This window comes from Carassius auratus, chromosome 19 (genome assembly GCF_003368295.1).
Source record: "Carassius auratus strain Wakin chromosome 19, ASM336829v1, whole genome shotgun sequence".
Taxonomy (NCBI): domain Eukaryota; kingdom Metazoa; phylum Chordata; class Actinopteri; order Cypriniformes; family Cyprinidae; genus Carassius; species Carassius auratus.
In genome coordinates, this window is record NC_039261.1 from 4,791,928 (window position 1) to 4,808,905 (window position 16,978).

Genomic DNA, 16,978 nt, shown 5'->3' on the forward strand with positions numbered 1-16,978 from the left:
TATGATGTGGATATTTCTTGGTTGTTTCTGTTTGATTCAGCGCTTGATATTTCATTTGTGCCACTCTGTGCTGTGAAGATTTCAGACAGCCGTGATGTGACACGACTTGACACTGCTAACAGGATCATTTATGCAGAAGAGGCTTTAAAAGTTTTCACTTTGTTCCCACAAGAACGTCACACACAACTGGTCCCAGCAGGGTTCAGAGCTACGTCACATTACCAGAAGTGCTGCTCTGCTGGGAAACACATGTGGCAGAGAGCCAGAGACATCCACAGCTGGATGGAAAGAGATGAAAACTGAACTATCAGCATGACTAGCGTTATAAAGAAAAATGACACGGCACACATGATTTGGCAAAAAAAAAAAAAAGTTACAGCTTATTATTTCAGTACTATTTCACTTCTTTACAAGCAAAATGTGTATCAAGCGCTTTGTGCAGTTTGACCGCTCAACATCAGTCCATCAGTGATTTCTCTGGTTCATGTTTGAAACGGTCACACCAACAGAGTTTCATCAGGCACATGCGTATGCAAGCGTGATGTTTCAGCCGTGCTTCAGAAGAGAAGAGGTGGGATACCTCCGCCGAACACCAGCCTCCACGAGGGAGGAACCTGACACTGCACTGAACCCTGCGTCTGAGAGAAAACGACAACCACCACGTTCGTACTAGACAGAAAACATTCACTTCTGATATTCTGTAACCACAAAGTGACTCGGAGATTTAGTTCTAGAGTAAAGCATTACTTTACTAGTTACTTCAGTAAAGTAATCTAATTATGCAACTTGCGTTACTTGTAATGCGTTACCCCCAACACCCAAACGATTGGCTGATTTTGACCTATGAAGTTCTTCTCAAGTGCACACAGGTGTCCTAACAGAGGAACCACCGGCCCAAAGGATCACATCAGTTATCATTCACTTAGGTTCGAAAGTGGCACAACACTTTTTGATTTTGATTAGTAAATTGTTTTATGCTTTAAAACGTTTTAACATTAAATGTATCGATTGAAAAATGTGCTACCCATTGGCATTTATACAGTTTTAGTGTGTGGCTCTACGTGAAGAGCAGAAAATAGCAAAGAGTCACGTGCAACTGAAATAAAGAAACTGCTGAGCAACTGATATAACGGCAGACATTTGGATCTTTTTAAATAATCATTGGAGACTGAGAAGCATCAGAAGCTGCTTTTATTTTGCCTGCGCCAGGACTATTTTTTATTATTATTATTATTTTATTATTATTATTTTTTAAATTTAATTATTAGAAAGAAATGTTAAACAAATTAAGTAAATGGTATATGGAAAAGTATTACAGGTATTTTTCATATAGATTTTTTTTTATTAAAAAAATGTATTATTATATAATAATAAATATGATTACATTCAATTAATTACAATTAAAATGGTTTGAAAAATATGTAAATTAGATTTAGACAAATAATTGGTTAAAATTTATTAAAATAATTCATAGAATATGATTTAATAAATGTAAATAAATTCGATTTTAATAACACATCTAACAGTAAAGTACTATAGCAAGTATAAAAAATGAATAAAAAACATTAAAAACTAAATATTTCCAATTAATATTTTACACATGCTTATATTATTAGTTTTTCATAGTATTATTAACGAGGTCTTTATAAATGAAACAAATAAATAGCTGTCTTTTAAATTTTAGGATGGGGTGCCATGCATGAATGAACCTTTGACTGAATGCTTCTTTATGAAACCAAAAAAAGGCATTGCTGTGAACTTAAATGTTATACCAATGTTAGGCCTTTTAAGCACTTGAATGTTATACTTGTGATAAAGTGTTGACTTGTATAAATGCACATCTCTGACCTGAATGATGGCTGTCCTGATTTAGATCACTGTGAGAGTACAGGGGAAAACAAAAACAAACAGGACATTTGTGATGTCTATATTAATCAGTTAATAAGAAGCATATTTAAAGATAACATCATCTTTATCAAACCTTAATGTGTCCGTTACAAGAGGTCATTTATTGTGTTAAACAAATACACAAAAAGCCATAAGAAAATATTTTTACTAGAAACTGCTGAAGCTCAGTTCGTTGATTGATTGTATGAATGACCACAAGATGACGCTAGACTCTTAGAAAAATAAAAAATAGCGAAAATCATCTGCTAAGTGTTTTCAGTGAGAAACACTATATAATAGAATACAAACCAAAACAGTTCCAGAGGTTCTTTTTTCCTTCATTTCATATTACCTCTCTATTCTTTACAGAGAATTATCCACAAAAATACAATGACACTGAACTCAATTCAACCATCAGCTTCAGCCAAAGAAAGTCCTTTACATTTAACGTTTATCTTTTTATATTAATGTTTTACCAAGTATTTTGTGGTGTTATTTTAGTATCAGCAAGAAACTATGGTAACACTTTAATAGGGTCCAATTCACACTATTACTAATAACTTATAAACATGTCTATTATTAAAATATTGGCTGTTTATTAGTGCTTATAAAGTACATATAATGCATGACATCCATAATCCTACCCAATACCCTAAACTTAACAACTACCTTATAAACTATTAATAAGCAGCAAATAAGGAGTTAATTGAGGCAAAAGTCTTAGTTAATAGTGAGAATTGGACCCTAAAATAAAGTGTGACCAAAACGATTATTGTTGCATATTATATATATTTTTAAGATTTTTTTTTTCAGTAATTTCAGGGTGTATATATTGGGTAATCTTACATAAAGTTGATATTTATATATATATATATATATATATATATATATATATATAATGTATAGCAACATTAATCATTTGAATGTAAAAAATAAATAAAGCTTAATGTAATATATATATATATATATATATATATATATATATATATATATATATATATATATATATATATATATATATATATATATATATATATATATATATATATATATATATATAACTACATAGAAAACTAGCTGTTTTATGGTTTTAGTTTAAGTTTTATTTGTTTATTTATTTTTTCCCACAAGGAAATGTGTTTATTAAACTAAAGCAGAGATGTTTTTAGGATGTAAATGTACTGTATCTCCCAGGTTCAGCTGACCTCATATTGGGTCACCAGCATCATTAACTGTTGTCTAATTCTGGATCAGAGCCACGCTACAAACATCGTTTTCACAAATGTTCAGCAATTGAATATACTCTCTCTGCTTCTGTGTGTGTGTGTGTGTGTGTGATCAAAGTGACTTCACCTGTGTGCTATCTCTAGAGCATTAGATAATGACCTGACTTCAGAGGTAAGAACAAAACCCCTCTGCTCACATTGCACCAACACAATAATTCAATCAATGTTTACAGACCGCAAACACACACATTCAAATCATTTCTGCTGTAATATGTCGGAAATGTAAATGAAATGTAAATCTGCATTCATACAGTGAAATATAATCGTATCGTGAGCACAGTGTGTTGAAATGAGAGCTGAACTGTGAGAAGAAACTTAACCGGTCTTTTATCTCATTAATACTATTATCACTATATATTATAATGTTTGAAGTATCCTAGACTACCTGTGCACACAGAGGCCATGATGTGTTTCTAATCGCTCCACCTGTGCTCACACACACACACACACACACCTGCTCACTCAATCTAATCCAGTAGACTTGTGAGCACTTCTTTTTTGGCAGCTTCTCGCTCTCTCTGGCTCTCAGCCTCGGCTCTCAGCACGCAGCAGTGATGACCTTCGACTGCAGGGCATTGCACTTTTTACTGAATCACCTTATTTTTACAAACGTGTGATCATGAACAGAGCTGCATTTGTGAGAATTAATTATTTTAGACCTTAAAATGTATTTACTGTAGACTAGGCTATTACAGTATGTGTAGCCTAGATGTAATATTCAGGAACTGCTGACCATCTATAAATGGAAACCCCATTCTGAGTTCAAGAGGAAACCATCTCACCATCACCTTTTTGCTGACATTGCGAAAACTCACATGAACTGAAGTCTTTTCCGATGTGTTCGCAGGATAAACCCTAAAGCCTTGTCTTTGAAGCGAAGAGAGTAAAGGACAAACCTGCTCACACACAGAGCAATGACAGCAGGAGAGTAGCCTGGACTGCTCTTCACCTGTGCCTGTGGGGTTAGGTAACAGATGATCATCCCATACAGCTCTCATTATCCACGCTAAAGCTGACGTAATCTAAAGATAAGAGCTCGTGGATGTGCACGGACCGGCTGATGGAGCTGCGGCTCAGAGCCAACATTACAGGATAGACAGGGCTAGTTTATATCCAGCCAACAGCATCCAAAATCAAAAAATATCTCAGATGGATCTACTTGAGAGCCTTGAAGTTTTTTTCCCATGACTTTACTTGTGCAATGGAGATCAAATGGAGACTTTTGCATACAATAAGGCTCCCGTTTCTCTGATTTTTCTCCTAATGACCCTCAATGTTATGCCAAGAAAGTCTACCATGCAACAATTTCACTATGTTCTCAATTATCATTTCAAACATCTGTCATCAATCAAAGCTGATTCTTAAATGAAACCATTCTTAAGTCTCCTGAGCTATGAAAGAGCATCCTCTGAGCAGTGCAATCCTCTTCCATATATCAGCACAAGGATATGACCACGCACGTCAACAAACAGCGCTGGTTATGCAACTTTTATGACATATTTTGTTTCACAGATTGCGAATGCAAATCACACTCAATGTCTGCGTGAGATGCAATTACTTGTATTTTGCATGTGCACCTGTGTTTTGTGATCATGCATTCGAGTGCCATGCAGATGACTGACTCAGCAAGTAGCCTTAAAAAGTGTCTGTACATTAAGGCTAATGAGAGGAGGCTTTGACTTCCCTTTAATCAGCTTAAGTAAAGCATGGCCTCCAATGTGAGGGACGTCTGCTCTTAACGCTAACCCTCTCCTCATGTCCTGTGCATCACAATGTGATCATGACAACAAAGTCCTTGCAGAACAGAAAGTTAAAAAACCAAAAGAAAACCAAACGCATACACTATATCATACATGCAACAAGTGCATGTGTTCCTGCATTAAATAGCTAACAAATTTATCATATGTATGCATGTACAGTACATTGAGCATTTTTAAGTGTATCTCAATCATATATATAATAATACTCAATTTTTTAAGGTAAGTGGTTGCAATCGATTTACTTTAGCTACATTTAAATTATAAATGTATAATGTATTTGCAAGCACTCACATTAAAAAAGTTGGTATCATTTTAAGGTAAGTGGATGCAAACAATTTGTTTTAACTACATTTTAAAAAACTGAAAACATGTTGAAAGTGTGTCAACTAAATTTGTTTATTTAAATGTAGGTAAAATAAATTCATTGCAACCACTTACCTTAAAATATTAAGTTATTTCAATAAATCATTTTTTCAGTGTGTGTGTGTGTGTGTGTGTATATATATATATATATGTCTGTATTAATTTGGTTCCTTGCTTTTATCTATATACACTGAAAAAAAATTATACAAAATTTTTAAAGTGAGTGGTTGCAAATAATACTTTTTATATACATTTAAAATTTAAATGTAGCTAAAGTAAATTGATTGCAACCACATTAAAAATGTAGTAAATTCAATGAATAATTTTTTCAGTGTAGTTGTATTTTCTGACTTTTTAAGAAGTACTGAAGGAGTGGCAGACAGCAAGAGTCAGTGCAGAGTTCTTCTCTCATAGGCTCTCCAGGCAGGTCATGTGACCAGCAGCTTTGACGTCACTGTGAGAGGCAGGTTGATGCTCTGAACTAAGCTGCGGGTGAGTCTTGTGGAGTTACTCGCTGGAGCTGCCGGTTGCATCAAAGCTTGTTCCTGATACCTGTGGCTGCACTGAGGCCACGCAACGCCTCTTCCCTGCCGAGCTCCCCGGGTTATGGCCATCTAAAATCTCACGGCACAGCACCAGAACAACCACCTGAGGTGAGTTCTGTGGTTTTTGTGCTATTGTTTTGCTGTTTTTCTTGCAGGTGATGTCTGGTATGTGCTGGCTGTGCACCGATGCAGATAGAAAAGAGGCAGCCGAGTTTCTCTGTATCCTGTGAGGTTTGGGTGAAAGGAAGCAAGCTGTTGCTTGAACGTGAACAGAATGCAGCTATATGAACTGTTAGGATGAAGACATCTCTGTGTGGAGAATGAAGGTTCGGTTTTATCCCTCCTTTATCCAACCTGGAACTGACAAGAGTGCCACAAGACGGATTTCAGACCGTTTGGCTTTGGATAAAACCTGGAACATAAGGCTTAGAGGAGGGACGAGAGGAACATCTGATCATCTGAACAAGACCTGATCTGAGTTCTGAGCCACACTGCATGCACTTTAAAGATCCATGTAGACAGTAGTATAAACTACTAGTGTATCATTTATTTTTAAAGAAATAGCTTGGACACATGCACTAGAGAAAGAATGGTGTAGAAGCAATTTTCACTCAGAAATTGCAAGTAAATTATACAATTATTTGCACAGAAATGAGCCGCGGCATTGAATTTCCATGCAGTTTTCATATCTTCTTTGTTAAACATACTCTAATAATCTTAAAAACTTAAAAAAAAAAAAACATTCTTCACATTTTTGAATCATCCTTCAGATTTTTGTTCAAGTTCACTACAACAAACAGACTAACATAAGCTCATCAATTCTAACCTAAAACATCTAAAAAAAATTTGATTGTCTGTGCAAAAATTTCAAATGGTCATTAACCCATTAAGTCTTGATAAACTCTTAATTTGCTGCTTATTAATAGTTAGTATGGTAGTTGTTAAGTTTATGTATTAGCGATGTAGAATATCATCAGCCAGAATATGTGCTTTAGAAGCACTAATAAACAGCCAATAAGTTAACCACAGCCATGCTAATTTAGAGCTAGTTAATAGTGAGAATTGGTCCCTACACTAAAGTGTTAACCTTAAATGCATGTGCGACGTCGTCACACTGCAGTTATACCAACTCTACCGTTTCAAAGTCACATGGATTTGTGTGAAAGAGGAAATGAGCCGTTCGCTCTAAATGCCTTCATTCTCAGTCCTCTGAAAACAGAAGAGGAATCAGATCGACTCAGTTGGGAACTCAGGTTAAGAAGCGAACTTGCTCTTAGAACTCTTAAGAAAACATCTCAGGTTGCAGGAAGTTGTTGTGGCGCCCTTCTTTTTCACTTTTGCATTGTTGTGGCATGCATGTAGGTTACCCAGTGACGTTTATGATTGAGATCTGACAGGCTGTTCAGAAAGCACACATACTGCTCCGAGAGAAGACGCAAGTGGGCGCTTGGAAAACCGTGACGGTCTGCGGGGATGTGGAAACAAGAGACGCTCGGCTTCGTGAGAGAGTTTAGTAAAGCCCCAGAGAGAGGGAGAGAAATACAGAGAGATAGAGAAGGAAATGTAGAAAGGGAGAGGGGAGTGTCTGTTGTGAGAGTTTCCTGTCGACACAGAGCTGGTCTAGAGAGGGAAGACGGGGGGAAAGAAAGCTGGCGGCTTCACAAGATCCAGCAGGTGAAACTCAAGCGCATTATTCACATCAAGGTGGGTCAGAGGTCAGTGTTTCTCTTGCTGCTGTCAGCTTTGGCTTTGCGTGGCTCGAAGGGCACTTTTCTTTGTAAAGCTGCCTTGGAACAGTATGTATAACGAAAAACGCTGCGTAAATCTGTTAAATCCCAACAGTTTGTGAGTAGTTGGCATGACATATCAGACAGTACACTCTTAAAGATAAAGGTTCCAAAAAGGAGCGTTCGTAGCAATTCCATTGAAGAATCATTCTGGAAAAGAACCTTTCAGATAACCTTCCAGTGAACGGAACGCATGAAGAACAACCTTTATTCCACTGTAGAGAACCAGGAAATGGAACGGAAAGGTTCCAAGGATGTTAAAGGTTCTTCAAGGAAGAATAGATGCCAAAAGAAAAACATTATTTTTAAGAGTGTAACAATAGTGTCATGCATTGTGATGTACTGTGATTGACATAAAATTATTTTAACAAAATATTCCAACTTATTGTTTAATTATACATATTAACTGAGACTCCATTAAAAAGTAAAAAAATATATTTTTTTATAAAATAAAAATAAAAAAAATATATATATATATAATGATATTAACAATTGATGTAAACAACACATTATTTGACATATGATAATCTGAAGTATACTGAATGTATCTATGCCGCCTTCTTAGACTATCTTGATTTTGACCATAAATAAATGAAGTAAAAATCAAGGACTTGTTATTGGTGCATTAGATGTCTAAATCATGTAGACTGGTTGCAGTGATTGGGATCAGAGTGTTATGACCGATGCTGTCCATGAATGTCTTCTCTGAGTTTCAGCTTCAGTATAAAGGTGGTAAAAGCATATGAATGATAAAATGCTTCATTAGACCCTGAGAGCGTTCTGCGTATCAGTGGAGCATGATGGAGCATGTGACTGAATTGAATCATAAGAGGATTGTGTGTATTTTAATGATACTGAGAGTACATGTTCAGCTCAAGCTCGTACATTCATGGTGACAGCAGCTGAGAACGGTAATGGCACTTATAATGAGCTGTGGTGTCAACTCGAGCGATTGTGATTTTACACTTGAGTTGCTCTACATTCGATTTGTGTGCATTGAGCCTGTAATGTAAAGGCATTTCCTGTTTGTGTTCGTCATGAGAAGCCTCTATTGCTGTAATTGACCGTGATTTCAAACTGTAAACGCTATGAAAAGACGTTTCCAGAAATAGGACCTTTGCAAATATTTAGACTGAGAGCATGTGCGGGAATTGTGGAGCGCGGCTTGATGCTGTTCTCACAGATGGATGGAGGATCGTGTCGAGGTCGAGCAAGGATAGTTTACAAGCAGTTAACAGTTTTAGACTGATGACTGGACGTTTACATTTGAACGAGACAAAAATGCTTTACGTCAAAAGTCTGGGTATTAATATAGAGTTGCTGTTTCTTCAGACAGGAAATATGGACCTTTAACGACCTCGGTACTGTCAGGCGAAGAGTGTGTGTTATTTATAACTACTTTCAAGTACATTCACTGAATTTTTCTCATAGAAGCGAAGGTTTAGGAGGTCGTTTTCCTTTAGCTATTGACTGCACAGATGTTAATCTGACATGTTTCTCTTATTTAAAGATCCATGCATTAGTTTTGAAACATTTAGTGAAGGCAAAGATCTCAGCAGAAGAGAAAAGGTCACCATTTTTAGCCTGGGCCTGTAAATCCTCATGTAACAATCAGAGACTTTCTACACTGCATGCATGTAGAATTCCAGCTTATTTTATAAATAAAACCCTAATACTTTTCATTATAAAAGGTTAATTTTACAATGCATGTTTTATTTCATATGTGCACCGTTGGGTGGTCTTGAGGTTGCTTATTTATGCACAGTAATGAATGTCTCAACACATTTGTGATTTTGACTTACATACGCACACTATTGTGTTTTAGGCATTAGCAGTGGAATCCAATCTGTACAGTATGCATGCTGTATTCTTTATCACCAAGACCTGGTATAAGATATTTAGTGACCCTTACATAACAGACACGAGTCTATATTTATACCCTAGCGCTTCAGATTAGCCCTGCAGAACCTTGAGTTAATCCTGCAGGTACAGAGACACACAGATAGAGAGAGGTTGTGAGGGAAAGCAGATTTGTCAGCTAGTTAGCTAAAGGGAATTAAACAGGTGAAGTTAAAGGGTAGTTTTTGATGCATTTTGTGCAATCAGAAAGATGCATGGCTTGAAAGTGGCTTCTATGTTTCATATATCAATACATTATTAACAATAGACAATGAACAAAATAGATTTCACAGAAAAGTGTTTGCATCTTTAGATTTAGGGTACGCTCACACTAGGCACAAATCACTTGAATGCTTGACTGGTTTTATGAATATATCATTGAATTGGTCACTCAAACGATTCATTTTGTTGTTGTGTTTTAATGCAGATTCAGGACTTAAACGCCACTCTGTCTCTTGGATTTGGTGTGGCTTTGTTTTAAACTAGTTTTGTTGGATACATGAAATTCACAGTTAACATTAAGCTGATTTGTTTTCATATTGCGCATGCTAGCTATCAACCAATGGTCTGCTAACTCTCACTTGATTGTAATTTTAGCATACACTTATTGAACAAAGCAGTGTACATTTTCGCTGACTGCTGATGTGAAGGAAACTAACGTCACTAGATGTGCCCCTGATAACAGAAGTGCTGTTCTTACACAGCGCTGTATGGTTATTTTGGTGGGCCTGGGAAAGAACAAGAAAACTATGAGAGCATTTGATGAGTCTGAATTTCGTAGCCCCCTCACAAAGATGAACGCAGCACTGCCATGTTCCACAGTCATAGTTCAGTTTCGGAGCGTGTGGTTTTATTCGGCCTCTGTGGTTTCGAAGGGTGGAGGAAATGGAGGGGAGGTGTCAACTTTGGTATCACGTGACCTGCAGCTTCCTGTGCCTTGTTCCATCGCTTGTATCGCCTCTCGACTGAAAATAATCACTTATATCTTTTTGATGGCTCATGCTTTTCTGTAAGTCTGTCAACACAAGTCACATGCACGAGTCAATCGTTTCGTCGCTGAATGCAGCAAAGGTGAAAATGAAAATAGCTGAGCTCTGCTGCTCGTCTCTGAGCGATTTGTTGACAGAGTTTGATTTCAGCTTTTAACATCTGACCCCTTCTCTCTGTCTACAATGATGTTCTCATTCTCTAACAACTTGTCGTCTTGTCCATTTATTTATTTATGCAATGACCAAATGAATTAATAAATAAATAAATAATCATGTTTTTTTTGTCTTTTGAGTTTTGTATTTGAGTTCTATGTTTAGTTGTATGTAGTTTTAGTTGAAATATGTATGTTCTTTTTAACCAGAAGTATAATTCTCTAAACCTAGTTGCGCTGATGAAAACAGCTTGTCGTCTGTCCCCGGGACATCAGTGTCTTGTGTCCACCTGTGTCTGTGGGCCGGCGTTATATAAGTGTGACGTCTCTGCAGCGACTCTAAGAGTCTTAGGGTTAATTTGAGACCGGGATCTTTGAGCTGTTGACCCTGGAGTCCAAGAACATCAGAGATCTGCTTTAAAAACACAGGCTAAGCTCAGGGGCGCAAGAACACGGCCCGTCCTGAGGAGGATCAGAAGTGATGTCACTGGGAGAGTCTCTGGACCAAACCCTGACACGAGATTTTCACTTTAGCAACATCTGAGTGTACAATTTCTTCTTCTTTTCATTATTTGAATCCTTTCACATCATTTTGTTAAATCAGCACGCTGTATAAATAGCGTGGAGCTGGACGGACACATGCACTACGTGAGGAGCAGTGAAAGGCAAACTGATGGACCGCTTCCTGTTTACAAGAGGAGTTCAGTTTCTCCATCTCTTAATCTGCCCAATGTTAGTTTGTGTCCCCCATCACTTTCAGTGGCTGTGGATGAGAATAAAGAGTATTTTTAACATGTGTGTCTATATTTATAATGCATATAAAAAATAGTTTTATTATGAATATTTAATGACACTTTTAGCTTCTCCTTGCAGTATTAAAATCATCCAGGAAAAGCACTCGTTTAATAGAATTACATTAATATGTGTTCTCAAGATCATATGTGTGTAGGGCTGCAAGGATGTGGGAATTTATGAGAGATTTGCATCAGGAAATGATTCGGGTGCAGCTGTACACACACACACACACACACACACACACGCGGCAGCAGGTGAGAGCATCGCTGCGGTCTACCAATGGAAAGTTCAGTTTACAGATGGGAAAAGAAAGAGAAATTGTAGAAATGTAGCAGATAAGTGTGCTTTGCATTCATTATAGTACGTTCAGAGCGAGGGTTTTGGCAAGCTTTAAGATGACTTAAGACAGAATAAGTACTAAAATGAACCACTAAAAATCCATATAGTGCTTATATTTTTTTCTGAAGAAACAGGGTTTCCACAATCTTGGATGTGCAAGGTAGCCTAATTTTAAATCTTTGATTTCTAGACATGGACTTGCCTTCAAAATATGTTTTTAAGACTAATGGGAATTTAAAAAATGGTAGTAAAAGTTGTTAAAAAAGGGTTCGTTGTTCACCAAAAGACACTCAAATGAGCTGGTTAGTTTTTAAGAGCGTGTTGCTAATGAATTCTGTTTTTAATCTTACATTAAATATGATCAGGTTAAACCTATTTCATATTTACTATAGCTGAGTTCAAATAAGAGTAGGATATACTTACTGTGAGACCTTTAACTAACAGTTCTCCTCTTCTTCTCCTTCACCTGTAGTTGAAACCACACCGTCAGCATGGGAAAGCAGAACAGCAAGCTCCGTCCCGAGGTGATACAGGACCTGCTGGAAAACACCGACTTCACTGAGCATGAGATCCAGGAGTGGTACAAGGGCTTCCTGCGGGACTGTCCCAGCGGCGCGCTCAGCATGGAGGAATTCAAGAAGATCTACGGCAACTTCTTCCCCTATGGAGACGCGTCAAAGTTTGCAGAGCACGTCTTCCGAACCTTCGACGCCAATGGAGACGGAACGATAGATTTCAGAGAGTTCATCATCGCCCTGAGCGTCACGTCACGCGGCCGTCTGGACCAGAAGCTGAAGTGGGCCTTCAGTATGTACGATCTGGACGGTAACGGATACATAAGCAAGGCCGAGATGCTGGAGATCGTACAGGTGTGTGAGTGTGACTCTCTCAGTTGAGGCTCAAATATAAGTCCATAAACGCTTATAATAGCTGGATCTGGCAACACAGAGGCTGCACTGTCATTTAGTGTTATTCTTTGTTCATGACCAAACCATATGAAGTCTATTTTGATTGCAATTCCTTCTACACGCACATCTAAATTGGTTCAAAATCCAGCTCTCTGATTGGTTTAAAAATGTACTTTCTGCCCTGGTTAGATCAGGTTTAGATGTTGAATATTTTGAACCCAAGTGTAGAGTATGCTGATTTAAATGAACTAACTTTCAGTGTTATACCACAAGCTTGTTGAAATAGTACCTAAATGAGAAGTTCCCATGAAACACCTGAAATGATATCGCTATCAATCAACCACAGAAACTCCTTTCTTTTGACTTCATACTTATGGAGAAGATATTTCCAACCTTATAGCGCATATTAATATATTTCAGTGAATGATATGGCAAACCAATACAATCAAAATGCTTCCAGGAAATGTCTGGTTTTAGGCTTGTGCCTTATTATCGTGTTTTTTAGACCAGAAAATGATCCGTTTTCAGTTGTGCGTGATGTTTTGGCTCGATTGGGGAGGGCTGAGTGCAGCAGGCAATTACCTTTTGCTCATATTTAGGTAAATTTCATGCTGCTGGAGCAATTGGTGAAATGCGTCAACTTCCCAAGTGCACTGTCTGAATCTGACAGCTGAGAGCAAAGCAAATGACTGTAATTTTCTTTTCAGTTCATGCAATTATCTGGGAAAAGCAGTTGCTATGGTTACTTTGAAAAAGTTAGGAAGTGATGGCTCCAATACCCAGAGTCCTCTAATTTTCTCTAATAAGATTTACTGCCTGCTTAGACACTAACAGCATCTTAACTGCACTCCCAAACCAAAAGACAGCACATTCTAAACCAGAATTCTAAAACCCAGCTGCTAGAAGATTCTAAAACAGCACTCCATGCATTATTTTGAATTTGTAGTTCTGCTAGTTGAAGTACTGTGCTGTTAGCTTAGCGACATGCTAAAACCAAATGAAATAAACCCAGTCGAATCTCACTAGGCTGAATTTTGAACTTGTTGAACAAAATCGTGTTTTTCGTGAGGTAGCACCTTTTCTAAAGCTGATCTGTGATGTTGTCTTCCTCAGGCCATCTATAAGATGGTTTCTTCAGTGATGAAGATGCCAGAGGACGAGTCCACACCTGAGAAACGCACGGATAAGATCTTCCGCCAGATGGACACCAATCGTGATGGTGAGCTTCCTTTACTCTTGTGGAAAAGAAGTGTGCTTAATTGTATAGAATGTGCACTTAAAGTATATAAAAAAAAACTGTTCTTGCAGATAAATATAATAAAAGGTCACTTAAGTGTAGGCTACTTAAAGAGAGAATCTTCCATGTTTTTAACACTCGAATAGTCTTTTATAAAGTGCTCTTTGTAATAATATCAAATTAAACGTTTTACTTTTCGAATATTTTTTAAAGAAACACTTATTTCGATGTGTTGACTTGCATGCTAAAGTACATATAAATCACTTTTCACTGTAGTGAGTTTTTTTATATAATTACATTTAAGGTTTCTATGCAGTATTTTAAATACACTATATTGGGAATTCATCATTCAGTGTGTTTAATTACATCTATGTTTTGTACAACACACAGATATACCAACAACTTGTTCGTACATATTTTACACGGTGGCAAATTCGTACGATAATCACTGGTGCGAATTCGTCCGATTTGTCTACACCTCCGTGAGGTTTAGTGGCTGGGTGAGGTGTAGGAGATTCATACAAATTTGTGCAACTTGTAAAATATGTACGATTTAGCAAAAATAAGATGAATTTTTACAAGTGAGTTTGTATGAATTCGTTCGAATTAGCCTCCGTGTAAAATATGTGCAAACTTCCGTGAGATATGTCAGTGCCATATTTCTAAGAAATTAATTATGAAATGATATAAATATGTACTAAAGTGGGTCAGAAAGCCCTCTAAAGTTTTGTATTTAACATAAACTATAATACTTTTCATATAATTGATGCTATTAAATAAAACAAAATAATAAGCACTCTTTTTAAAAGTATGTGAAAGTGTACTTCTACAAGGATGATTAGGTACATTGACATGTATGTTTAAGAAGCCTTCTACACTTTAGGCTTTGGTTAAAAAAAATAATGTTTTTCGCATTTTGCGCAAAAAAAAAAATGCTTTAAGTGCTTTCAAATGGCTAATCCATGCTAATCAGCCAAATCCTGTTAATTTTGACCTTTGACCCTGTGTTGTCCCTCAGGTAAGCTGTCGCTGGAAGAGTTTGTTGAGGGTGCAAAGAGCGACCCATCCATCGTGCGACTGTTGCAGTGCGACCCCAGCAGTGCGGGACAGTGAATCAGCGCTCATGACCTCTCCTCCTCAAGTCTTTCTGTGTTCGCTCTCCTTCAGATATCAGCAGAGCATGGACTCCAAACCCACAGGCCCATCTCTGAGTGTCTGTGGGTTTCCCTCTGAACACCACGCATGAGAACTTTATTTCCCCACAGACACAGATCCGTTAACGGTTAGCAGCGGACAATCAGAGATCGTGTCCATGTGTCTCTCTGGATTTTGAATTCCTCATATAAGGCTTTTTGCATTTCAACACAACAGGCAGTGATGCAAGTGACATCACATCCTGTTGTAAGCTTTTGGTACTGAAATAAACCCCTTCGAAAAGAGCTTTAAAGAATAAACGAGAGGGAGTCGAAGCAAAATGCACCAGATAATGTGACACTTTGTCAAACTTTTCGAAACAGCAAAATATAGTTTATTTAAGAATTATTTTAAAATAAATTCAATCATTTTACAAATGTCATTCCTAGTGTTCCTAGTATTTCAGTTCCATTCATCACAAACATCTATTTAAAAAGAGTCACTTAAGCGACATAACAGTTTTTTTACTTGAATATTTTTTTTTTTTACTGCATTATGATGTCAAAGCCTGTGATAGAGTCTTTAAGGGGCGGTTCGGGTCAGGTTTTATCGTGATGGCGCTCTTTTAAGGAGCATCAGGATAAATAAAATAAAAAACGTGAAAAAAATTACTTTTTTTAAACATTAATACTCGCTACATAGGACTGACAGTAACCAAATAGTTGGAAAATTTCATAAAACAAATAAATATTTTCTTAGGGGTGATAATAATATTGATCTTGCTGCTTCAAAAGAGAAGAAACATTAAAAAGTATTAGGCGACAACAAAAAAATTGTAGATATAATTTATGGTTTAACTTGATGGCTAAGGGAAAATTTATCACACCACAAAACAAAACAAAAAATAATTATAAAAAAAAAATAAAATGACATTTTCTTTTGTTTCAAATAATCATTTGTACAGTAAAAACATATGTATCCAACACATTCACCTCAGCTTTCCAGACACTTTCTACTGGATCCAGAGCTTGTTTCAGTCCATCTTCTGCCCACTCCATCAGCTGTGAACATGCACTCGTTTAATTATTCATATCTGACTGAATCTTGGCCTTAGTATTCAGTTCAGGTCTTTCTTTTTATATCCGGCTCAAATCATTTTGCACGTTGTCCACCTCAAACTGAATGTATTCTCTGCATCTACTGGGACTTTCTGTCCGTTTCAGGATGAATATGTATGTATGTGATGCTTTTTGAGTACTTGTGTGTTTATTCAGCGTTTTGTCTATGCATACCGTACGTTTGGGTCAGCAGTTGTTAACGTGTAAGAATATTTCTACACAACCTCAGGGTTTTAAATGCAAGGGACTGTGCAAATGGACGGCATATAGTCCATTTATAAATGCACAAACACTCGCTCACATGCAAACCACATCATATCTGAGGCCACATGAGAGATGGATAACCATCGGAAACTCTCTGCGGTTTTACTTTCAGTGAAGTCGGGGTTGTGATGATCAAACTTTCCTCAGCCACATGCTGATAAGAAACGCTGGTGAAAGGAGCTTGAATTCAAAACTGAGCGTTTAGATTTGTAGATTCTCCTTCATGAAAACACTTAAAGCATCTGGCATTTCGTTTATAAACCACAGAAGACAGCAGCATGTGGTCAAGTGCCAAACACAGATGAATATAAATGGCAAAACAAACAGTGTTCAATCAGTGTTTGCTGTACAACTGTTATCTGTCAAACTATACGTCATTATCGTTCTGTAGATTTTATATGGTAACCTGTACATCTGTGTTGGTTATATCCTAAATAAAAATCTTAAAAGGAAAATGTTTTGGAGTCTGAAGGTCTTACATGAATATAAGAAGTTATTAATCGGGTGTCAATCGT

The 16,978-nt window shown here is 37.0% G+C and overlaps 1 protein-coding gene across 5 annotated transcripts; it reads left to right on the forward strand.

Annotated features, from left to right (window-relative positions):
* Positions 1-5,787: 5,787 nt before the first annotated feature.
* On the forward strand, positions 5,788-16,918 carry ncaldb (neurocalcin delta b). 5 transcript variants are annotated; one of them, XM_026288454.1, is made up of 4 exons: positions 5,788-5,949; positions 12,275-12,671; positions 13,824-13,929; positions 14,966-16,918. In XM_026288454.1, the coding sequence occupies exons 2-4, from the start codon at positions 12,294-12,296 to the stop codon at positions 15,058-15,060; spliced, it is 579 nt and encodes a 192-aa protein (XP_026144239.1). In that variant the 5' UTR covers positions 5,788-5,949; positions 12,275-12,293; the 3' UTR covers positions 15,061-16,918. The 5 variants fall into 5 exon arrangements, with proteins under 5 accessions (XP_026144239.1, XP_026144241.1, XP_026144240.1 ...); XM_026288456.1 differs by lacking the exon at positions 5,788-5,949 and adding an exon at positions 6,995-7,094; XM_026288455.1 differs by lacking the exon at positions 5,788-5,949 and adding an exon at positions 7,113-7,556.
* Positions 16,919-16,978: the final 60 nt, after the last annotated feature.

Coding starts and splice junctions, on each gene's coding strand:
- ncaldb (XM_026288454.1), top strand. CDS start 12,294: ATGGGAAAGCAGAACAGCAAGCTCCGTCCCGAGGTGATACAGGACCTG. Junction 12,672..13,823: donor AGATGCTGGAGATCGTACAG/GTGTGTGAGTGT, acceptor TGTCTTCCTCAG/GCCATCTATAAGATGGTTTC. Junction 13,930..14,965: donor GATGGACACCAATCGTGATG/GTGAGCTTCCTT, acceptor GTTGTCCCTCAG/GTAAGCTGTCGCTGGAAGAG.